Source organism: Mastigoproctus giganteus, chromosome 10 (assembly GCF_048544385.1).
Source record: "Mastigoproctus giganteus isolate SK-2022 chromosome 10, ASM4854438v1, whole genome shotgun sequence".
NCBI lineage: Eukaryota > Metazoa > Arthropoda > Arachnida > Uropygi > Thelyphonidae > Mastigoproctus > Mastigoproctus giganteus.
In genome coordinates, this window is record NC_143584.1 from 107899003 (window position 1) to 107924101 (window position 25099).

At 36.5% G+C, this 25099-nt stretch overlaps 1 protein-coding gene across 1 annotated transcript in view; it reads left to right on the forward strand.

Annotated features, from left to right (window-relative positions):
* Nucleotides 1-25099, forward strand: part of LOC150079210 (type-1 angiotensin II receptor-associated protein-like) — a 155481-nt gene that overhangs the window by 127498 nt on the left and 2884 nt on the right. The window contains exon 6 of the mRNA XM_090382728.1: nt 2126-2238. Within this exon, the coding sequence (XP_090238854.1) occupies nt 2126-2238 (113 nt within the window). The remainder of the gene's footprint in view (nt 1-2125; nt 2239-25099) is intronic.

Sequence of the window (25099 nt, forward strand, 5' to 3'; positions counted from 1 at the left end):
GATCCTCATGGTATTTCTCTACTTGTTCTCAAAACCTTCTGAACTTGCTCCTGTTCTGTGCCACTTTTTTATCCTTTCTTATTCCAGTGGTGTTTTTTCTTCTGCTTGGAAATTTTCTCATATCCAACCAGTTCCTAAAAAGGGTGACAGAAAAACTCCCATCCAGTTATCATCCCATTGGACTTACTTCTATTATTAAATGACCTGGTCTTGGCACATTATAGCCTTAGTAGCTAATGCGCCAATAAAATCAAAACCAAACCAAACCAAAACTTCTATTATTTTCAAAGTAATGGAGGAAATCCATTAACTGTAAACTCAGAAAACTATCTAGAAACCTTCTGTTTAATCAATGATCACCAATCTATGAACAAATTCAATGGGAAAGTTTATTAAAACTCAAGCAGTTGCTCTTGATATTTCAGACTTATGATCTTGATTGGTATAAAGATATTCTAAATAAGCTTCCATCTTATGGTTTGCCACCTTTTTTTTTTGTAATGAGGTATCCAGTTTTCTCACTGACCACTCACTGTGGGCAATGGTAGATGGCTCTCTGTCTTCTAACTTCTCCACTAATGCTGGTGTTCCCCAAGGTTTAGTTCTTTCTCCCACTCTTTTCTTCTTGTATATTAATGACCTTCTTCCATTGGCTGTAAATCCTATCCATAGTTTTACTGATGATAGCACATTGCATTCCACCTTCCAGTTTGAGAAACCTTGCCCTGCACAAACAGCTTCAACTTCTTGAATATCCTCTACCAATTCCTTAAATGCTGATTTCCTGTGGGGCAAAGATAACTTAGTTAATTTCATTCCTTCTAAAACTCAGTCATATGTATATCTTGCTAAAAGGATTCTTCTGCTTTTATGCTTATCTTCCACAACTCTCAGATTTCTAGACAAGATCACATCTCTATTAGGGATTACCCTGATTCCTGATCTCTCTTGGCATAAGCACATCACAAATATTGTTCCTCTGCATCTAAAAAACTGGGTTTTCTGTTTTGCTCTCACCTTTACTTTATTCTGAATTCACTCTATGCAATTCTCAAATCCTTCCTACCATGGAATATTGTTCCCACATCTGAGGTAATGCCACCATATTCTCTCTCAGGCTTCTAGACTACATTCAAAAGAAGGCAGTTAGGTTAATTTATGACCCATCTCTTCTAAGTCTCTCCACTCTCTGTCTCATAGACATTCTATTTCTATTGCATGTCTTTTCTATAGATACTTCCATGGGCAGTTTTTTCTGAATCGGCCTCTATAATACTCCCCTCTCTCTCTCTCTCTCTTCCGAACCAGTTTGAACATGTGCTGCAACCGGTCATCAACCTTTTACTGTCCAACTTCAAGCTCACAGAACCAACTTTTCTTCTTACTCATTTATTCCTTCAACTTCAGTATTCTGGAATGCATGTATTTCCTGAAAATTACAATATACAGAAATTAAAGTCTGTTTTCAAGGAGTACCTTCTTTTATCCTCTCTACCTTCAACTCATGCATGCTACTAAGTATACTATAGGTTCTACCTTTCATGTTTGAGGTTTTCAATAAAGAAAAAAGAGTGTGTGTTTGTTAAATTCACAGCATGAGTGACAGAATGTTATCCATTTTTAATAATATGCAATTCATTTGCTTTCTGTTGATGTTGCCTTGGGGTTTTGAGTAATCATCTTATCTTTTTCACTTATTTGGTAATAGTCTTTATTCCTAACTGGTTACTGTAATGGTAGAATTAATATTATCTTTGGTTTGAAACTCCAAGTTCAACATAGTTTTGATCGAGAACCGAAAATACATTCAGTAGCCCTATTTCTGATTAGCTAAATAACATTTTCAGATTGCTGAAATACATTTGGGTGGAGGGTAAGAGATGAACAATGTAAAGGCAAAAGCCTCTGTTTTTGTAGGGAAAAGAGAGAGAAAAAGAATCAAGAAAATGACCTTATACTTTTTCGTACATCCTTTGAATATTGCATAGTTAGCTAGTGAGAAAATTAAGAATTTCTCTCCAGTTTAGTATATATCATGTAACATACTAATAAAAACATTATAATAAGATCTTAATTATTAAATTTTATTTTATTTTTGATTAATAAAACCTTTAACAAACTAAAGAATGGCCATCTTGAACTTGATTTTGCGAGTGGTAACTTCTGTGCTTCTTTTGCGCATCTACAGTGAACGTTGTGGTAACCACTTTGGTTTTGGAGTTCCAGGACTTGGTCCAGGTAAGAAATAGACAAGTTAGTTATAATTTTTGATAACTGCAACAAGCACATCATGCGGTGTGTAAGTATTTTTATATTGTTAGATGGCATGTATAAATTATTGTATATGTTATATTGTGGTTGTCACCAAGGAATTAGATGCTGTTGTTGTTATTTGGTTTTTAGGAGCATTAGCAACTAAGGCCATATTGCTCTGTGGGGATATGCGGTGATCATTCCCTGACCTTTCCACATTCTCCGTATTTGGTGGGCATGGGCTCGAACCCCAGTCTAATCAAGAAGCGTGTGCTATGCCCTGCTGCTCCTGGGAATTAGATGCACAGAATAATTTAGACATCATATACTTGGATTTCACTAAAGGTTTTTGTACTGTTTCACATGTATACATTTTAAAGTTTTTATTTGAAACAATTTCTTGTATTTTTCCCCCCCAAAAAATTTCTCATACAACACATGTATGGAGACAAATTTAAATTGAAAAAGGATGCTTGCAGAACAGATGTGTGCCTTCAATTAACTGATTATTGGCATAAACTTCTACTTAGTATTATGAAAGTAGGTAGTTTAAGTAAATTTAAAGAAAGATTAGCAAATAAATTAGGTTTTTTTTTTGACTGATGTAAGCTTGCTTCTTTGCATCATATTGCCAATACTATTACTAAAGTACTAATATTCTTAAACTTGGTTAGTCTAGCCCAGGCCTGGGCAAACTTTTTGGCTGAAGGGCCACATTAGGAATTCCAAAAGAAGGCAGGCCGCACGTAAAATACTATTTTTAGATATATATTATTTGTTATCACGAAGAAGAAATATAACAAAAAATTATTCTCTAACAACCAAGAATTTAATGAGATGAATGGAACTGTTTTACATCTTTTACCTTTTTTTTAAATTTCGCGTGTTAATTTTGTAGTTGAGATTCTTAAAACTGCTTGTAAATTATCATCGGTGATGCTTGATCGTGAAGAATTTTTATTTAGATTAATGATGGAAAATGTTTGTTCACATATGCAGGTTGATCCAAAAATAACCAACATTTACGGGCAAAATCTTTAAGTTCGTCGAATTTGTCCGAATTAAGAGTATTGTAAAATTTACAGATTTCCACACGGCGGTGCAATTCCCTTAAATTGGTATCACACTGCAGATCTGTAATCTGAAGCTATAGTTCACTCGGTGCACTATCAATTTCTATTGAAAATGGGTCGTGCACTATTGCCAAACTTGTCTCAATTTTTCGGAAGTCGCCAAATCTTTGTGAAAAGTCGTCATTCAAAGCGTTGATAATTTCACAATATTTTTCAAATTTATTTTCTGGAATCTTCAGCAACTTCATGGTTGGAAAGTGGTCTATCTTGTTAATTAATAAATGTTGAAGGAACAACTGGAGTTTTAATTTAAATGCATTCAAACTTTTTGCCATATCATGGGCATATAAATTTTTCCCTTGTAACATGGTGTTGAAAGTATTTAAGTGTGTCACGATGTCCAGGGTTAACGCAAAATCACAAATCCAGTTATTAGTTAATTCGGGAAAGGTCATAATATTTTTCAGTTTTAAAAATGAAATGTCATCTTTAAGATCCCATACTCGCCGAAGAACTTTTCCTAAGCTAAGCCATCGAATTTGGCTATGATAAGGAATATCTGTGTACTCGGATTCAATATCTTGAAGAAAATTAATGAATTGTCTGTGTTTCAGGCCCCTCAATCGTATTAAATTTACTAGTTTAATAATACAAGATGTGACATGTTCAACTTTTAACACATTTTTACATAATACTTTTTGATGTCTAATACAATGAATTGTAATTAAATTATAATCAGGATAATTTTCACAAATTTTATCCTGAATTTTCTTTAACACTCCAACATTTTTACCTGTCAAACTTGGTGCTCCGTCAGTTGTTACGCTTACCATTTTGTTCCATTGTAAATTATATCTTGCCAAGCATTTTTCAAATATATCAGCTCCCATTGTTTGGTCTTTAAGAGATTCCATTGAAAGAAACTCTTCAATCATTTCAAAATTAGAGGTACATCCACGTATGAAAATTAATAACTGCGCAGTATTCTTTTGGTCGTTACTTTCGTCGAGAGCTATCGAGTACCACGTTATGAATTCTAATACTGATAATAATTGCTCATTCAAATTTGTATCGATACATTCAATTTTTCTTACTACGGTTCGCCGAGATAAACTTATGTTCTCAAATTTGTGTTTAATGTCAGGATATATAATTCCACAAGCTTCAGTCATACATTCTTTAATATAGTCTCCATCAGTAAAAGGCTCGTTGCTTTTTGAAATTATATGAGAAATAACAAAACTTGCCTCTACAGTAGCTTCTTATTCCTTAGTTACCCGCGTAAACACATTTTGTTGTCTAGATAAATTTTGAATCAATCCATCGGCAGTTTTCTTTCTCGCTTCCAGAGTTAAATCGGCACCATATTCGGAACGTTTAGTAGTGAAATGTCTTTTAATATTGTACTCTTTCAACACTGAGACACTCCAGGCAGATGAGACAAATAGTCTCGTTATTAATGTTAGCAAAAAAATATTTTGTGTTCCACTCTTCATTGAAGACACGATGCTCTCGTTGAATAATATGTTTTTTATTCATTTTTAAAAGGGCATAAATATTATTTTTATCGCTACTGGCACCAAGATGATAACTGAAGATAACGCAAAAAAACTAACTGCAGGATGACCGTCAGAGAAAACAGATTGGAACTGCGGCCGGTCAGCAGTCCTATCCTATTACTCTGCCACAGCAGCAAAGCCGTTGTCGTCGTCACCGGTTGTCTGTTACCATAGTTTCGCGAGGTTGGTTTATAATCGCAAATTATACCGTTATAAAATCGCCCGTTGGCTCGCTCCGGTTCGCGCACAATTTCAAATTCCACATCAATTTGAACAATACAGAGATGATAAAACAATTTACAAGTCGACAAATTCTATAATTTATTACATATACAAATTTATTTTTCAAAAAGGTGTTGCAAAAGCATAAAATAAGTAAACTTTTTCGAAAATACAATTAAAGCTTGTGGGCCGCACAAAAATGTGCGGCGGGCCGTAGTTTGCCCGGGCCTGGTCTAGCTATTTCTTAGTGGTGCACTATGGCCACAGATGCCATTGCACCTAATAAATCCACAAACAAACAAACCATATCTTAGAAACTTAGAAAAATAGTTCTTAGAAACTTGAAAGTCACCTTTGAGTGATATTGAATTGACTATTATAAATTATGTACACTTATGGGATACTGTTATGGTTTCCCACTGTAACATCTTTCCTGTTATTAATGATATTTGATGATGACAAGCCCCATGATGTTTGTTCCTTGTTTTTTTTTTTTTTTATATGATACCAGATATTGAATTATTAATTTTGTTTCTGAATTGTGGCCTTAGCCACAATTTAGAAACTATCTCTACCTTAGGGAAACTTTTTTCATGACTGCAGAATTGAAGTAGCTTTGGCCTTCATGACCTTGATTGCAAAAGTTATAATTCTATGGGAGTGAGATTCAGAACTTTATGAAAATGAATCAAGTGACACATAATGACACATAACAAAATTAATGGAGATATTTTTTATGAGAATTGTTCTAAAATTCTGATAATGATGGGAAAGAAAGTAAGAAGAACAAATTAATGCTTAAAAGCATTTACGTAAAAAGTTTTCATTTTTACTAAACTTAAATTCCACAAAGAAACTCTCTCTCTCTCTCTCCCCTCAAAAGGATTAAATTAGAAATGGAATCAACAACAAACTCCTATTTTTTGAGATACCGATAATGAGGGAATATTTTACCAACAGGAAGGCAGTCTACAGAAACTGACAGATACTGGCATATTAAATTTCAGATCTGCCAAACCTCCATTCCACTAAAGTACTTTTGTTTGAAGATGATAAAGCAGTCAAAACTTACGCCAAAAGTAAATATGTACATAATGGAGTCAAATGTTTTGTGGTATTTTCTTACCACTTCATTAGTGACTGCAAAGACAGTAACTAAAGATTATTATTATGGAATTCTTGAATTTTTTTTTAGTAGAATTGAAAGTTTTAGTAAATCATACTTAGATCTAATTCGAAGAATTTTGTGTTAAGGTTAATTTTTATATAGTAAATAATAATAACATGTAAACATTTGCCACTTGTCTTTGCAATATCAGTATCAAAAAGATCACTTTGGTCACAAGAATTTGATTTGTTTATTGGTGAAATGCACACTGTGGTTTACTTAATCTCATTGGCAGAAAAGAGTAAGGGATTATCTTTTGTAGTCTTCAATCGCAGGGTTTACTTGTGTTCTGAAGGTATTGTTACTGCAGGTATTAGCTTAATGGGTAATGTTAGTACACATTTAATTATATGCGATAAAATTAAATAAGTGAACTAAATTATATAAAGTAAATATTGTTGGAAAATTATACTAGTTAAGATCTTCTGTTTTAGGGTGGTTGATAGGAATTGATCTAGGCTGTATTCTACTTCTTAGTTGGGGGGTTATTTAGTTGGAGGGCTGATTGCAGTTAAGAAGTTTAAACTTATTTTTAATTTGGGTTAGGACTATTCTTGTAACTGCTTTTGATCTGAATTCCTTTGTTGTGGTTAATATCTGTCCCCAGTACTGATGTTTTGGAAAATGCCTGTTTGTGGTATGGAAAGCTAAATCTGAATTGGTTATTCTGCCTTTTTCAATGTCCTTATGTATTTAATGTTTTTTAGCTATTTGAGCAATTTCTTCACTGATACCTTCCTTCTGCTTGGATTTAGCTTTCATAGAAAATATGTTGGCCTATTTTTACAGACTGGGTCAAAAAAAAATGTCAAGTTATCGAAAACACCATTAAATGCAGCTGAAGTGGTTTACATTGAATAAAAAGATAAATTTTGACCCATGAACAGTAACAGGCATTCTTTCAATTTTATTGGTACAGTTAATGTTCAGGTAACACAAATAGGAAGTCCAAGCCTGGCATTTAACCACCTGAAGAAAATATTTGGCTGGCACGTTCGGCAGATTTCCAGACAAAAAATTAGATAAGTGATGCATAGAGGAAGTGAGGTAGAATATAGAAGTCATGTATAGTTTTTGGATTATGAATGTGAGTGAGGGCCTCTCACTCACATTCATAATCCAAAAACTATAAACCAACTTCTTAATAACTTCATAAACCAAAAGGCTGTTATAATATTGAATTGACTTGAATTGTGTAGTGAACTGAGAAGAGAAGTTTAGAATGCAGAGTTACAGCTGATCCCACTATGGTGTATGACAGACTGACTGTGGTGTCCTGGGGTAACATTTGTGGATGCATAGTCGAACCTGTTAGCTGCTGTGCTGTTATGTTGGCTACAGTGAAGTTCTAAACTCTCCTGGCTTGGCCATCCAGTATTGTGAACTATACCATGCACATTTTAATGTAACAGTTTGGGATTGTTTTGAAAAAACTATAAATTGTCAACACTTATCTCATTTTCATCAATACATATTATGCCATGACAGGTAAATAACATATTAAAACTAAAACATTAATTAAATAAAAATTTATTGAAATGGAAACATGTGAGAAATATTGTTTCATTTTTGGTGGCTAATTTTGGTGGAATATTCTTGTTTTGGGCCAGTTTATTGCACTTCTCTTCTAAATTCATTACATAAAGTTTTTCTCTATCATTATAACAGCCTTTTGGTTTATAAACCCTAGTTACATCTTTAAGTAAATCCCACATCAGCAAGCTGTGGTCACTGTTGCAGTGACTACAGTGTGCTGATGTAGGATTTACTTGAAGATGTAACTACCATCAGGGGTAAAGGGTACAGTTTTTGCTTTCGTAAAGGTGACTACAGTGGTTTCAGACAGTTGTTAAATTCTATACAATGGAATCAATTGATGATGTTACCAACAGCAAATTCTAAATGGGAAGCATTCAAAGAAGTAATCTTGGAAGCTACTAGGCTTTTTGTCCCAACTAAGAAATACTATTCAAGGTTTACATCAAAATGGATGGCAGATGAACTAATTGAGACTGATGGCAGAGAATAAAAATGCATAGGATGCATATAAATTATTGGATGACACAGAAGGCTTTGGCAGATATAAGCTAGGAGGTTAGGAAAGCGAAGGCTAATTACGAGAAATCTTTGGCAAAGAAAGCAAAGAAAAGCAGGAAAGACTTCTTTACTTGTAAACTCTAGAAGGGGATGAATCAGATAGGTCCACTTGATATTGAAGCTCCAATTATTGATGAACCTGCTCAGGTAGCTGAAAAACTGAATGAGTATTTTGCATCTACATTCATACGTGAAGAAGTCTGTAGAGAAGTGGAACCAGAAACTAATCAAACTCTAGCAGACAGCTAAATGATTTTGTAATAACTGAGAGCAAAGTGGAGGAGAAATTGTTAAAATTGAACATAAAAAAGGCACTTGGGGTGGATGGGATCTATCCAGTTATATTAAAAGAGGTAAGTAAAGCCTTAACCATAATTATGAAAGCTTCCTTGGACTCAGAGGAGGTCCCCGTGGACTGGAGATGTGCAAATGTGTCCTCAATTCACAAAGGAGGATCAAAAGTTGACATGAATAATTACAGACCTATTAGTTTAACTTCTGTTCCAGGGAAAATAATGGAGTCACTGATTAAAGAAGCACTGCAGGATTATCTAGACAAGACTGCAGTCATAGTTCAGACAGAGCATGGATTTTTTAAGGAGAAGTCTTGTGTGACAAATTTGATTGGATACAATAATGTGGTCACAAAGGAACAGGATGCAAAAAAAGAATTTTTATATCATGTATTTGGATTTTAGGAAAGCTTTTGTTACTGTTGCACATGGAAGACTACTGTACAAATTGGAGCAGGGCAAATTACTGCAAGGGATAAAAGGATGGTTGAGTGGGAGAAGAGAGAGAATGGTAATCAATGGACACTGCTCTTCACGGACTAATATTATTAGTAGAATGCCCGAGGATTTGGTGTTGGGCCCAGTGTTGTTTTCTATCTGTATTTATCAGTGATATTGATGAAGGCATATCAGGGTTAATGTCTAAAGTTTGCAGACGATACAAAGGTTGGCAGGGTTGTTAATGACAGTAATGATAGTATACTACTGCAACCGGATCTAAAAGAGTTGAGCAGTTGGGCTGAGAGGTGGCAACTGAAGTTTAACATTGACAAATTTAAAGTACTGTGTATTTGTAACAGTAACCCCAGAGTAATATACCAACCATGTGGTACTGCACTCAGGTAGTAGAGAATGAAAAGGACCTGGGGTAATTGTGCAGTCAGATATGAAGTTTTCTGAGCAGTGCAGATGGTCTTGCAGACCATCTGCACTGCTCAGATCATGGGGTCTTGTCAGTGATATACAGGAATTTTCTAGCAGGGAAAAGAATGTGATTATCCCCTTGTATAAGGCAATGTCAGGCCACACCTTGATACTGTATACAGGTCTGGAGGGCTCATTTTAGGAAAGATGTAGAGCTGCTGGAACAAATACAGAAAAGGGCAGCAAGTTTAGTGAATGGAACAAAGGGTTGCTCTCACAAAGGAAGGCTTAAGTTTTGAAAATTACAGTGTCTGGAGACAAGGCACCTGCGAGGTGATCTGATTGAAGTGTATAAGGTCTTGAATGGTTTGAGCATGCTCAATACTGATGGGATTCTTCTCTTGCTCAGATTATGCACTTGAGGGGGCATAAATTCAAATTGAGGAAAGACAGTTGTAGAATAGATGTAAATTGAGGAAAGACAGTTGTAGAATAGATGAATAGTTGTAGAATAGATGTGAAACCCACGTTGTCTGACGGCACCGTGGGTTTTCCCCCATCTCTGCGTTGTATTCTTTGTAAGTGACACAGAATTCTGTCGAAGCCAGAGATTTAAAAAGTGTGTGGGGAGTGGCTTGGTAAAAAGATAAGCAATCCATATCAAAGAACACGGCATACACACAAATTGCAAATAACACGATACGCGCAAGTGAGAACGGAGTAACGAGTTACAAAGTTTTAAAAATAGGAATGAAGAGAAGATCTGATAATTAATTTTTTTTATTTGATTGAAGATTTCATAGAAGTGTAAACACATTTCACCATAATAACCCACAGAATTCCAGCTGTTGGTATTATCACAAATTCAATAAGATCGAGTTTACTGGCCGTTTATGATAGATTTCACTAACAGAAAAGCCCAATAAACAGGTGACTGCTAATTGTTTTTATTGTTTTATGGTTGTGACCTCCAGAATTTCGACCGAACCAAGTCGTACCGTCGGAGCCAATCGTAGGGTAATCTCCAGTGCTGCGGTCTCCTGCCCCGATTAAACGGCATGCTGTCCCAATTAAGCGAAGTAAACCCTGGCTATTTTTTCAATTGGTTTCTGTTTTTTAAGATTTGCCCCAAATAAACGGCTGCCCCGATTAACCGGTGGCCAAATAACCGGAATCCACTGTATATAAAAAAAAAAGGGGGGGGGGGAAAGGATGAACACTAGAATTTGGAAAGGCCGAAAGAGGTTTACTAGAAAGCAGTTGAATCTTTTGTCACTGATTTGAATTTGGCGGCATTGTTAGGGGTGTACTCGGTTGGCTTAGTTTGAGTGGGGGGGAAACAGGTAGAAGGATGTAGAGCTGTTGGAACAAGTACAGAGAAGGGCAAGATTAGTGAATGGAACAAAATGTTGCTCTTACGAAGAAAGGCTTAAGTTTTGCAAACTACAGTATCTAGAGACTAGGCACCTGCCAAAGAGGTCAGTAGGGACAAGCTCCACCAGGGGAAGTATGGGGGGTAGGGAGGGGGAGGATACAGAGACCTGTCTCCCTCCTCCCCTGCCTGGGGATGGGGTTTTAAAGGGAACCGGGTTAGAGTACCCATTTCAGATCGCCAAATTGCATGTTGGCAGCAAAGCTGCAGTATGTCTTCATTGGTGATGGTCGTCAAGTCCATGTTCTATTGAATCTGGTAGGAAGGTCAAACTGCCCATCCCTCTCTAGGGGTGGGATATGTTTGCTGGCAGTGGGAATGGGAGAGACATTTACTTAATTCATAATCCACATTTTCACTCTACTTGCATTTTATTTTTATATAATTTTTATTTTGGTGATGGTCTTCAATGGTCTTCATTGGTGATGGTCGTCAAGTCCATGTTCTATTGAATCTGGTAGGAAGGTCAAACTGCCCATCCCTCTCTAGGGGTGGGATATGTTTGCTGGCAGTGGGAATGGGAGAGACATTTACTTAATTCATAATCCACATTTTCACTCTACTTGCATTTTATTTTTATATAATTTTTATTTTTTTTATAGTTTAGAATATATATACAGTTGATTCCGGTTAATTGGGACACATCGGCACTAGTTCATTTCGGCCTGATTAAGCGGCTGCCCCAATTATCCGAAGTTTCACGTAAAAAAAAGTTAAAAATACAATGGACCCCCTGTACAATCAAATCACGTTACGATGGAGTCACCTAAGTAAAGTACCGTTCGCTATACGATGTGTAGTAAGCACTGTTCATTGTGATCACGTTTGTGAATTGAATTTTAGTTCTATTAAACAGCGATTCTATTAGTGAAAATAGGAGGAATATTAACCAAGGCTATAAAAGTAAAGATATATTAAGCACAAATTTACCCTTTATTACCTTACCAATTAAAAAAATTAAATGATACATGAAAATCGGAAGAATATATGTCATAATCTGGATATTTAATATGCACTGTAATATGTACATACTAACTAGTTGACATTTCTGTTCACTAACATTTGTGGGTGGGGGTTAAAATTCAAAACAATAAAATGATAAGCAATCAATAACAAAGAAAACGGCACACACAAATTGCAAACTAATAGAGCAAGCTTATCTGCGAAAAGATCTAAACCTCCCAAGCACTTCCAAATTCATTTCACAAAAATACATGGTCTCAATTCTAATCTCAACGATGTCCATTTCCACTTGCAGTCTGCCAAACCCCATGTACTTTTTCTGACAGAATCTCAGTTATCGGTTGATTCAATTACTGCTCATCTCAGATGCTCAAATTATTCGCTGTATGATTCCTTTCACCTCAAAGGTGGTACTTGTGCCTATGTCCGTTCTGATATTCCCTGTCAGAGACTTGGCAATTTGGAATCTCCTCTCTTTGATCTTCTCTGGCTTAAAATCTCTCTACCTCATTGTGTCAAATTCATCTGTTGTCTCTACTGTTCTCCCAACTCCACCAATCACTTGGAGCAACTTGACTTTCTCCAGTCCAACTTTCTTAACACTGTGTTGATTTTAATGTTCACAACTCCAGCTGGCTTCTGTTTTCTATTTACACCGACCCAGCAGGTCGAGATGCTGAGGCTTTTGCAGTTACTAATGACCTAGCACAGATTGTTCATTTACCTACAAGAATACCGGACAATGCTAATCATACAGCCAATACACTTGTTCTTTTTCTCACAAACAACCATTCTAAGTACACGGTCGAAGTGAGAGGTCCTTTAGGCACTTTAGATCACAACTTGGTGATAGTCTCTTCTTAAATGGAACCTTTATCTCATGGCTATTCCCAACCTTGTGTTGTTTGGCATTACAAGAATGCAAAATGGGATGACCTGCAAGACTTCTTTTCTTCTTTTCCTTGGTCGGATTACTGTTTCAGAACTTCTGATGTCAACGTTTGCTGAGATCATGTCAGTGAAATTATTCTTGCAGGAATGGAATCCTTTATTCCACACTCCACTTTAAAATCTCTTCCTTTATCTAAACCTTGGTTTTCCAATAAATGTGCTAAGGCTGTTCAAGAGAAGAATGTTGCATATCGTAATTGGCTTGTTTCTAATTCTTCAGTTTCATTTTCTGCTTACACCAAAGCTCGCAACAATTGGAAACAGTTATTAATCAGTCCAAACTAGAGTTTGAACAGGCTAAGAGTAGAAAACTTGCTTCTTGCCCTAATGGTAGCCGAGCATTCTGGTCTCTTGCCAAAGCTATTGGCCACAACTTTTGCCCATCTCTGCTCCCACCTCTGTCAAACCAGATGGTTCTGTTGTCACTTCAGCCAAGGATAAAGCTGAACTGCTAGCATCCCATTTTTCTTCCAGCTCATGTATTATTGATCATGGTAAAATACCTCCCACCATTCCCAACACAATCCATTCAATGCCTCCTGTGGTCTTCCATCAAAAGGATATCAGAAGGATTTTGATGAATCTTGATGCTAAGAAAGCTCCAGGTCCTGATGGCATTTCTCCACTTGTTCTCTAAACCTGTGCTCCTGAACTTACTCCTATTCTTTACCGCCTTTTTTCACTTTCTTATTCCAAAGGTGCTTTTCCTTCTGCTCGGAAATTTTCTCATATCCAGCCAGTTCCTAAAAAGGGTGACAAATCCCTCCCATCCAATTATCGTCCCATTGCAATTACTTCTACTCTCTCTAAAGTAATGGAGAAATCAATTAACCACCAACTCTTAAACTATCTAGAAACCTCCCATCTGATCAACGACCATCAGTGTCGATCCACTGGTGATATTCTGGCTTATGTTACCCATTTATGGACTAATTCAATGGAAAGGTTCGGTGAAACACAAGTAGTTGCTCTTGACATCTCAAATGCTTTTGATTGTGTTTGGCATAAAGGTCTTCTAAACAAGCTTCCATCTTATGGTTTGCCAACTGTTTTTAGTAATTGGTTATCCAGTTTTCTCTCTGATCGCTCACTGAGGGTGATGGTAGATGGCTCTCTGTCTTCTAACTTGTCCACTAATGTCGGTGTCCTCCAAGGTTCAGTTCTTTCCCCCCACTCTTTTCCTCTTGTACATTAATGACCTTCTTCCATTAACTGGAAATCCTATCCATAGTTTTGCTGATGATAGCACATTGCATTCCACTTTCCATTTTGAGAAACCTTGTCCTGCTCAATCAGCTTCAACTTCTCGAAAATCTGCTACCAATTCCTTAAATGCCGATCTTCTGGTAATTCTCCAATGGGGCAAAGACAACTTAGTTGATTTCAACCCTTCTAAAACTCAGTCTTGTCTTATATCTCGCAAAAAGGATTCTTCTGCTCCTATGCTTATCTTTAGTGGCACTCCAATTTCTAGGCAAAATGATATATCTCTTTTGGGGATTACCCTGACTTCTAATCTCTCTTGGCACAAGCACATTACAAATATTGCTTCCTCTGCATCTAAAAAACTTGGTTTTCTCTTTCGCTCTCGGCATTACTTTTCTTCCAAACAGTAGGTGCCTCCGTGGCCAGGTGCGAAGGAGCAGCAGTGCGTAGCACACGCTTCTTGATTAGACCGGGGTTCGAGCCCGTCACCACCAAATACGGAAAGGTCAAGGAATGACCACCGCATATTCCCGGAGCAATATGGCCTTAGTTGCTAATGCTCCAAATAACAAACAAATAAACAATCTTCCAAACAGCTGCTCACTCTGTATAAATCGCAAATCCACCCAGCCATGGAATATTGTTCCCACATCTGGGGTGGTGCCCCCCTTAAAACCTCTCTCAGGCTTCTTGATTCCATTCAGAAGAGGGCAGTTAGGTTAATTAATGACATCTCTAACAGAGTCTCTCCACTCGCTTTCTCATAGACGTATTGTTTCTGCTGCATGCCTCTTCTACAGATACTTCCATGGGCACTGTTCTTCTGAATTGGCTTCTATAATTTCCGCTCTCTCTTTCAAAACAGTCTGAACACGTGCCGTCACCAGCCAACAACCATTTACTGTCCAACTTCAAACCCACAGAACCAACTTTTCATCTTCCTCATTTATTCATTCAACTGCCGTTTTCTGGAACAACCTTCCTTCGTACGTATTTCCTGAAAATTACAATCCACAGAAGTTCAAGTCCAATGTCAACAAATATCGTCTTTCGTCTTCTCAACCTCCAACCCAAGCACGGTACTAAGTACTATAGGTTCTAATACCTCTCGTGTTTGGGGTTCACATAAAAAAAAAAAAAAAAAAAGAAAAGAAAAAAAAAAAAAAAAAAGTAACACAATATGTTTTTTAAAAATAGGAATGAAGAGAAGATTATGAAAATTAATTTTTTTATATGATTGATGATTTCGTGGAAGTGTAAACACATTTTACCATAATAACCCACAGAATTCCACCTGTCAGTATTATCGCAAATTAAATAAGATCGAGTTTACTATCCGTTTATGATAGATTGCACTAACAGAAAAGCCCAATAAACAGGTGACTGCTAATTGTGTTTATTGTTTTATGGTTGTGACCTCCAGAAATCGGATCGAACCACATGGTACGGTCGGAAACAATCGTAGAGTGATCTCCAGTGCTGCGGTATCCTGCCCCGATTAAACAGCACTTTGTCCCAATTAAGCGAAGTAAACCCTGGCTACTTTCGCGATTGATTTCTGTTTTTTAAGATTTGCCCCAAATAAACGGCTGCCCTGATTAACCAGAATCCACTGTATATATATATATATATATATATTTTTTTTTTTCCCACTCACTCATTCATCTCTTTCGCCCACACCACGGGGGTGAGATTCAATGGTGTGTAATATAATTTAAATACTAATGCTTAATAATTAAGCTAGATAAGAAATAATATAAAAGATTAAAACTAGGGTTAGTGTGAACTTAACTGTAATATTTATGGTTTGTGTTCTTTTTCTCACACACTTACATTCTCATTCATTCTTCTGGCTTTCATTTCATTTGTTCGACTCTTGCTTTTTGCACTGCACTTTCTGGGCACCTCAGCTTACAGTTATTCTTCAGTTGTAGTGCAGGCCTAGCCGCAAGTTTTTGCAACCAGGGGAGAATGTAGTGATAGTGTTTGTGTTGTTAGTAAATGTTCGTTAGTATATATTAAGTGATGTAAGTTATTATTAACTTTGTATTCTTTAAGCCAATTACATTTGCTCTTCCACTCATTCCCATTCACCATAACACTCATTCACTCTCTTTCCCTCATCCTGGGTCCGTGTTTCTTTCACCAAAACTGACATTTATTCCCTTTACCATAATTCCTAATTAACTCTTTCACTCAGTGACCAGCCTATTCATCCTGTCTTTCATTCTACATTGCATCCCCTTGCTACCAGCTTACTGATATTTTTCAGCTAATCTGCTTCCCTGGCTGCCTGTACATCTCCCCCCACATGGTTATTTATTTTGTGTGGGACCCCAGTTTCCGAATCATGGCAGGGTAGTCCTGGGGGAGGGGGACCCTGGTCAATCTGGTTTTGTCATTTCAGGGTGCAGAATATTGCTGTCCTCACAGTTATTAGGTTCATCGTCTGGGGATGGAAGGAGACGTGGGCAATTTTGACTATTGATTATTATTTAATTGCCATTCTTTGGATAGTTCAGCGCATTTTGAATACTTTCTGCGTTGAAGGTTGTAAAGACTTGATAATTTTCCTCTTCTATAATGATTAGATGTTCTTCTCCCCTTGGAAGGGGGCTAACCTGTGCTATTAGCTGTGTTCTGAGGATGTCATAAATTATACATTCATATAGCATTAACATTAGCAAAGGCACATGATGCAAGAAAGCAAGCTTATATAGCATCAGCCAAAATAAAAAAAACCCCTTATTTCACCCATCCACTCCCTCCAAATGTTTGTCAAGCTCTGCCTTGAATCTCTTTAAGCTATCAACCTCTACGACAGATGGAAGTTTGTTCCAGCAATCAACCACCCGCTGGCTAAAGGCAAACTTCCGCACATCTATCCTACAACCGTCTTTCCTCAATTTGAATATGCCCTCTCAGGCGATTATTCTGAGCAAGAGGAAGAATCCATTCAGCATTGAGCATGCTCAAACCATTAAAAGCTTTATACACCTCATTCAGATGACCTCGCAGGTGCCTAGTTTCCAGATACTGTAATTTGCAAAACTTAAGCCTTTCTTCGTAAGAGCAATCTTTTGTTCCATTCACTAATCTTATTGCCCTTCTCTGTACTTGTTCCAACAGCTCTACATCCTTATTAAAATGTGTCCTCCAGACCTGTATACCGTATTCAAGGTGTGGTCTGACCATTGCCTTATACAAGGGGATAATCACCTCCTTATCCCTGCTAGAAAAATTCCTATATATCATTGACAAGACACCATGAGCTACCCTTGCAGACTGTCTGCACTGCTCAGAAAACTTCATATCTGCCTTTGACTTGGTGCATTATAGCCTTAGATGCTAATGCGCCATAAAACCCCAAAACAAACAAATCACAATTACCCTAATGTACAATTACCCTCAGGCCCTTTTCATTCTCTACCACTGTCAGTGTGGTACCACAGAGTTGATACATTACTCTGGGATTACTGCTTCCCATATATAGTACTTTACATTTGTCAATGTTTAACTTCATTTGCCACCTTTCAGCCCATCTGCTCAACTTTTGTAGATCCTGTTGCAGCAGTGTACACTGCTGCAACAGGATGCAACTGTCATTAGTGATATTAACAACCCTGCCAACCTTCGTATCGTCTGCAAACTTGGACATTAAGCCTGATATACCATCATTTATTAGGCGTAATATGGCCTAAGTAGCCCTTGCGCCAGAAATAACCATACCAATACCAATACCATCATTTATTAATACAGAAAACAACAATGGACCCAACACTGAACCCTGACTCCACTAATAACATTAGTCCACAAAGAGCAGTGTCCATTGATTACCACTCTGTCTTCTCCCACTCAACCATCCCTTTATCCATAGCAGCAATTTGCCTCCAATGCCACACTGCTCCAATTTGTGCAGCAGTCTTCCATGTGCAACAGTTTCAGAGGCCTTTCTAAGATCCAAGTATATGATATCAAAGTTTTTCTTCGCATCCAGTTCCTTTGTGACTACATTTGTATCCTTAGTATCCAATCAAATTTAGTCCTTGAGGTTGTCACAGATATTCTCTCAGATATGCCAGACAAGCTGCACTTGCTACCTGGGAGTCTAAAACGCTGATGGAACTGATATTTGGGTAACACTCAAGTCAATTTCGGTGAAGTCTGGACGGTCTGTGACAGCCAAATCCTCTGCTTGCACCTTCACGATGGTGGGACTGTTAGTAATCCTGGGTGTAACCTCCATGCACAAGTACATGGTGGGTGACCACCCAGGTGTGAACCAATGTAAGCAGGGTTCGAAGAGAGGAAGTTGTTCTTGCTCGGCTCTGCATAGGTCATAGTCATCTAACACATTCCTATTTGCTGAGGGTGGATGATCCATCTATGTGCGAGATGTGTAACATTATTTTAACCGTCAGTCATATTTTTATAAAATGTCCTTTTTTATAGAAGCACGACGCTTGTGTTTTACTGCTTTTAATAATTTGACTGAACCATTTACACTCAGTCAGATGATAGGTGACAGAGACAATATGTCCGACATTTTTAACTTTTTACAATCTATTAATTTGTATACAGAGATCTAAGTTTTATACTTTATATGCTTTTACTTTTTACCTTTTTTACATAATAGTTAATTGCTTGACTATAAAAGGCTACTAAAAATTTTGGTACCTTGGCTACCAAAATTTTTAGTAGCCTTTTAAATTTGACTTGGTGCATTATGGCCTTAGCTGCCAGTGTGCCCTTAAAAATCAAATTAAATCAAACCAACTTATATCTGTCGATGTAGAAGTTTAGCTTTAGCATTAGTAGAGGCATATGATGCAAGTAAGCAAGCTTATGCAGCATAAGCTTGCGAGGCACCTGCGAGGCGATCTGATTGAGGTTGAATGGGTTGAGCAAGCTGAATGCTGATGGGATTCTTCCTCTTGCTCAGATTAAGAACCTGAGGGGGCACAGATTCAAATTGAGGAAAGACAGTTGTAGAATAGATGTGCAGAAATTTGCCTTTAGCCAGCAGGTAGTTGGAACAGACTTCATCTTTTGTTGTGGAAGTTGATAGCCTAAATAAATTTAAGGCTGAGCTGGACAGGCATTTAGAATGAATGGAGGGGATTGTGCTTTTCTGCTGCCACCGATGTTAGCTTTTCTACTCTTTTTTTTTATTTATTTTTATTAATTTTTATCTCTCTATTTAATTTTTGGATTAATTGGATTATATATATATATATAATCAATAATTAATATAAAATATAAAAAAAAGCCATTTTAAAGCCATTATTCAAATATATATATATATATATATATATATATATATATATTTCAGTATCGAGTTTTATCTCCTAACGAGTTGCATTATATGAATTGCGTATCTCCTGTCAAGTTTAAGTTATAACGTTACATTTGTGAAGTCTAAGTGGTTATATGTATTAAGTTAAAACGTTACATTTGTGAAATCTAAGTAGTTATAATAGATTTAACTATCTATTCCCACCCTCGTGGATCAAACTCTCATGCTAGCTGTCTATGCCAAATCACCGATTCTAAAAGCTCTTCGAATATTACTGTCATACGTTACAACCTACGTAACAAGTTAAATTATTAAAACACATAAGTAGTGCTATAATTTACAGTTTATAATCCTCTGATACTGATTATCTGATAGTGTAATCAGTGATACTGATTACACTGCTACAAGTTAAATAGAAACTTCCAGTATCTGCTATATCGATACGAAAACAAAACAAAACACACCACTTAATTTCACTTATGGCCTTCCATCAAAAGGATGTCAAAATATTCTGAACAATTTTGATACCAAGAAAGCTCCAGATCCCAATGGTATTTATTTCTCCACTTGTTCTCAAAACCTCTACTCCTGTTCTTTGTCATCACCTTTTTGCTTTCTTATCCCACTGTTTTTTGCCTTCTGTTTGGAAATTTACTCATATCCAGCCATTTCCTAAATGAGTGACAAAGCATTCTCATCCAATTATTGTCTCATTGCAATTACCTCTACTCTTTCCAGAGTAATGGAGAAATCCATTAACTGCCAACTCCTGAACTATCTCAACTTTCCATCTGATCGAACATAAGCCAATAATGATATATTTGCTTATGCTACCCGTCTATGGACAAAGTCAATGGAAAAGTAACAAGCTCCCATCTTATGGATTGCTTTTTTTTTTTTTTTTTTTTTTGCAACTGGGTATCCAGTTTTCTCGCCGACTGTTTGCTGTGTACGATGGTAGATGCTCTCTGTCTTCCAACTTCTCTATAATGCTGTTATTCCTCAAGGTTTTTTCTTTCACTGACTGGAAATCCTATCCATAGTTTTTCTGATGATAGCACATTACATTTTACCTTCTAGTTTCAGAAACCTTGTCCTACACAAACATCTTCAACTTTTTGAACATCCACCACCAATTCCTTAAATGCTTATCTCTGGGTAATTCTCCAATGTTGCAAAAATAATTAATTTCAATCCTTCTGAAACTCAGTCCTGTCTTATAGTTTGCAAAAAAGAGTGCACTGTTCTATGCTTAGATTTCTGGACAGCATCACATATCTCTATTAGGGAATATCCTGATTTCTAATCTTTCTTGGCACAAGCACATCACAAAAATTGCTTCTTTTGCATTTAAAAAACTGGGTGTTTTCTTTTGCTCTCTGTGTTACTTTTCTGCTAAATAGCTACCCACTCTTTATGAAACCTAAATACCGTGGAATATTCTTCCCACATCTGGTTTGGTGCTCCCAAAATCTCTCTCTCTTGGGCTTTTAGGTTCCATTCCAATGAGGGCAACGATGTTAATTAATGACCTATCTCTTACAAATTCTGTCCACTCTGTCTTATGGAATTTTGTTTCTGCTGCATGCCTTTGCTGTAGATACTTCCATGGGCATTGTTCTGAATTGGGATCTGTAATTCCCCCACTCTCTTCCAAATTAGTACAGACATGTGCTGAAACCAGTCAACCATTTACTGCCAATCTTCAAATTCATAGAATCAGCTTTTCTTATTCTTCCTTATTTATCCCTTAAACTTCTGTTCTCTGGAATGGCATTCTTTCACATGTATATTACAATCTACAGAAATTCAAGCCTGATATCAAGTGCAGTACTTCAATTCATGCACAATAGCAGTAGTAAGCACTACTGTATGTTCCTTTCATGTTTGGGATTTCATTAAAAAAAAAAAAAAGAGAGAGGGAGAGAGCCCAAAATGCAAAGTCAAAGTTGAAATTGCACATGAATTAAACAAGTATTTTGCATCCATTTTTACAGCTGAAAGTACATTTGAACTAGAAAAGGACTAAAGCTGAGAAAGGTAAGGATTCTTTTGTAGATGGGGTGCTTCCAGTTATATTAAACAATGTGGCAGAGGAGTGCAATGTACTATTAGAATTTCTACTGAGATCATCTTTAGATTCTGGAGATGATCCTTTATAAATCACTCACAACACAACAGACTACATAATTTGGTTTCTCTGGTTGTTAAAGTAATGGAATTAGTGATTAAGAATAGGATGGGAACATCTTCATAAAAATGAAGGTACAAAGGGATCAGAGCATAGATTTGTGAAGGGAAAGCCTTGCCCGACAAATTTAGTTATTATGATGATGTCAAGGGATTTAGATGCAAAAAAACATTTCAGTACTGTATACTTTGATTTTAGTAATGCTTTTGATTTGATTCCCCATGAGAAGCTCATGGGGAATCAAATGAGAAGCTCATGGGGAATCAAATGAGAAGCTCATGGACTGAACTCCAGTAGAGGGTACACTGATGAAAGCTAGGAAAGATGGCAGTGATTGACAAGTGAAGACACCTCTCACTCAGTACTGTGATTGTCAGGCGGTTGGTTGCAATTGTAGCAGTAAATGTGAAATTATTGTTCTATTATTCTCAGCTTCGTGAGGTGTGTGCTTGGTGCCATCTTATTTTGCTGCGTGATGGGGTTGTGGAGGTGTTTTCTTTCTGATTGTTTTGTGTCATCGAGGGGCCTTACGATAGGTAGGGTGTTTATCCCCATCCCGCTATTTTTAATCAGAAAATTAGTTTGTGATCTAAAAACTGCAGCAAGTGGGGGAAAAACACCCTAGACATATCAACCTATAATGTCCCTAGCAGATGGCAGTAGGCAGAGTCACAACTTGTCAATCATTGCTTTCCCACTGTTTTGCTAGCCATCATGTTGGACAGGCAGGGCCAGATTAAGGTATTCCTGTACCCTGGGCAGAAAGATTATTTTGGCGCCCCTTTGCATACCTACCCTAGAAATCTGCATAAGGTTTTGTAAAAAAAAAACCTTCTGCTCTTCAGCTTCTGGCTCCCATGTAAAAATGCTGCCCCATGCCTTAATCTGGCACTGTCATTGGGGTACCCTAATTTGGAGTTTTACCAGCTACTGTATAAACTAAAGCATGGTAGGATTACTAGAAAGATCCTTAAGAGAAGTAGAAGCTGGCTGAATGAAAGAATTTGTAATTTCACTATTCAATATTGAAGAGGGTATACAAGGAAAGCTGTAATAGTTTGTTGATGACTTAATGGTAGGTAAGATAGTAAATAATCAGGCTAGCTGCTTCAGAATGACTTAGCTCAATTACTAGAAACTTAGATTTGAGCAATGATAACTGAAGCTTGTGCTAAATGTAAGATTCTGTATTTACAGGAAAGAAATATGGGGTTGAATTTCCATTTAATTTCATTTAAATTGCTTAACCATGGGACATAAAAGGTGGTTCAGGATTAAAGATTGGGATTATGATATAGCAGACACAAATTTTCCTTTCGATGTAAGCAGTCAGGAATGCTTGAGATGTATTATCAGTGAACTGTAGGGCCTTTACTAGCAGAGAGAGATAGATGGACGTTATTCCTCTTTATAAAATGATGGCAATGCCACATTTGGAGTACAGTATCCAGTTCTAAAGGGCTCACATAAAAAAAGGACTTAGAGCTTCTGGGGGGGGAGGGGAGAGACTAAAGAAGAGCAGTGACTAGATTTGTTAGGAGTGGTAGTGCAGTGTTGTCCCTACCTTAGAAGATATTGACTGCAAAACCTGAAGCGACCTGATCAAGGTATTTAAGGCTCTTAAAGAAATATGAAAAACGAGTAAAAAGTAAAAAGTAAAACCTCAATTTAATCGACAGGGTAAGAGTTGTCTGCTAAATCTGATTTTAGCAACTATAATATAGAAAACATTAAGTGTTGTAATGTAGAACTTCAAGTCTGTTGTTTGAACTTTTAAAGCACAACATGCAATTTCAAAAAAAGGACCTCCCGAGATGTTTTATTCCTTTTATAAACTTTATATTGTAAATTTGGAACATTGTACCATTTCTCTAAAATGTATATATGAACTCAATCTGTTCTAAAATCACGTTGTGTAAATAATTTGTTTTTTCTAGTTTCTCATATTAAACATAGCCATTACATATACTTGATAAATGTAAATCAGCTAGCATACATTGTTACCAGTTGAAGAAATATAATTATTGCTAGTAAAAACAGTGTTTCAATCACTTCACGCCCTGTGTGTGCTGCATGATAATGCATTAAACACATTACATATAACTAGATAAAAAAAAAAACCAGAAGGAATGGATCTTTTAAAGTGATGATTGGAAGTGAGAAAATGAGTTATAAAGAAAAGGATAGCTGTCTAAAAGTCTATGTTCATTGTAAAATTTAAAAGAAGTTGCAAAGTTAAATATTCATAAATGAATATTATCGAATTAATGCTATTTATACATTCATTAAAAGCTTGTTTTACTGCTAATGAATGGCTGATGCAATTGCAAGATTGTAATTGAAAATTGACTCACTTATGATGAAATATTTTACAATCAAAGATTGCTTCAAGTGGTGGTGTTTCCTTAAAAGGAGGGAATCTAAAGGCCACATTCACCTTATCATTGCCTTATGTGAAGTTTATGAAAACACAAGGAATTGTATACAAAAATATATTGCTTGTATGGCGATGCTATAATGCAAAGTTGTACCAGAATGTAAACTGAAACTATAGTGGCAATTAAATAAACTGTTTATGTAGTAGCAGCAGATTCTGATGCTACATAAACTTAATGTTAAACATTGTATTTTATAATGTACAAGTTTGTGCAAAAGAGCATATTAGTACATAGCAATTCTAAAAAAAAAAAAAAGCTAAAAACAGCATTGTTTTCATTATATCTCATATTGTGAATACCTTCACGAGTTGCCATGACATTGCACTATTTCGAATAAGTAACACTTCACCAATGGAGAAGACTATTGTTACTTATTCTCGGCAAATACCACCACCCAGACAGCACCATTTCAGGGCTATTTAGCCCTTCGGTGGGTGGGTAAGTACCCTGGTGAAGCAATGATGACAAAGCAGTTACGAAGTATAACTCCACAATATGAGATGCCTGATGGTGTATAAAGTGAATTAGACTAAAGCACTTTAAGGGCTTAAGCCCTTAAAGCATTTCAGTACATTGTACTTTTTATCCTAATATTAAAATATTAGGTTACTTATTTATCAAAGTTCTAGTATACCACAAGAAATATTCTTGGTGATTGGAAATATATGGGAACTATACAGCAATAACAAAAATGAATATTCATGTTGAATTTGAGAATAATTGTCTTTTTCTTAAATCAGCTGTGCATTTTTTTATTCTAAAGAGGAAGAGCCTTGTTATTTATTAATAATAGACAATACATAAAATTAAAACTTTTGATATTAGTGAGAAAACCAAAGACCCAGCCTATACATAATGTTTTACAGGGGGGGGGGGGAAATATATAATATATATATACCTTTCGCGGAATTAATTCTTATGTAAAGAAGGGCACAGTTAGTTTGTCCAAATTAATAGATTTATTTAGTAAGACTGCATACAACAACATTAATATTGTATTTTACTGCACTTGCCAATGGTGTGGATTACAAGAGCTTTAAATTCTTTCTGCTGCATCATTTAGTGGCAGTGAGCATTGACTAAAGATACTCTG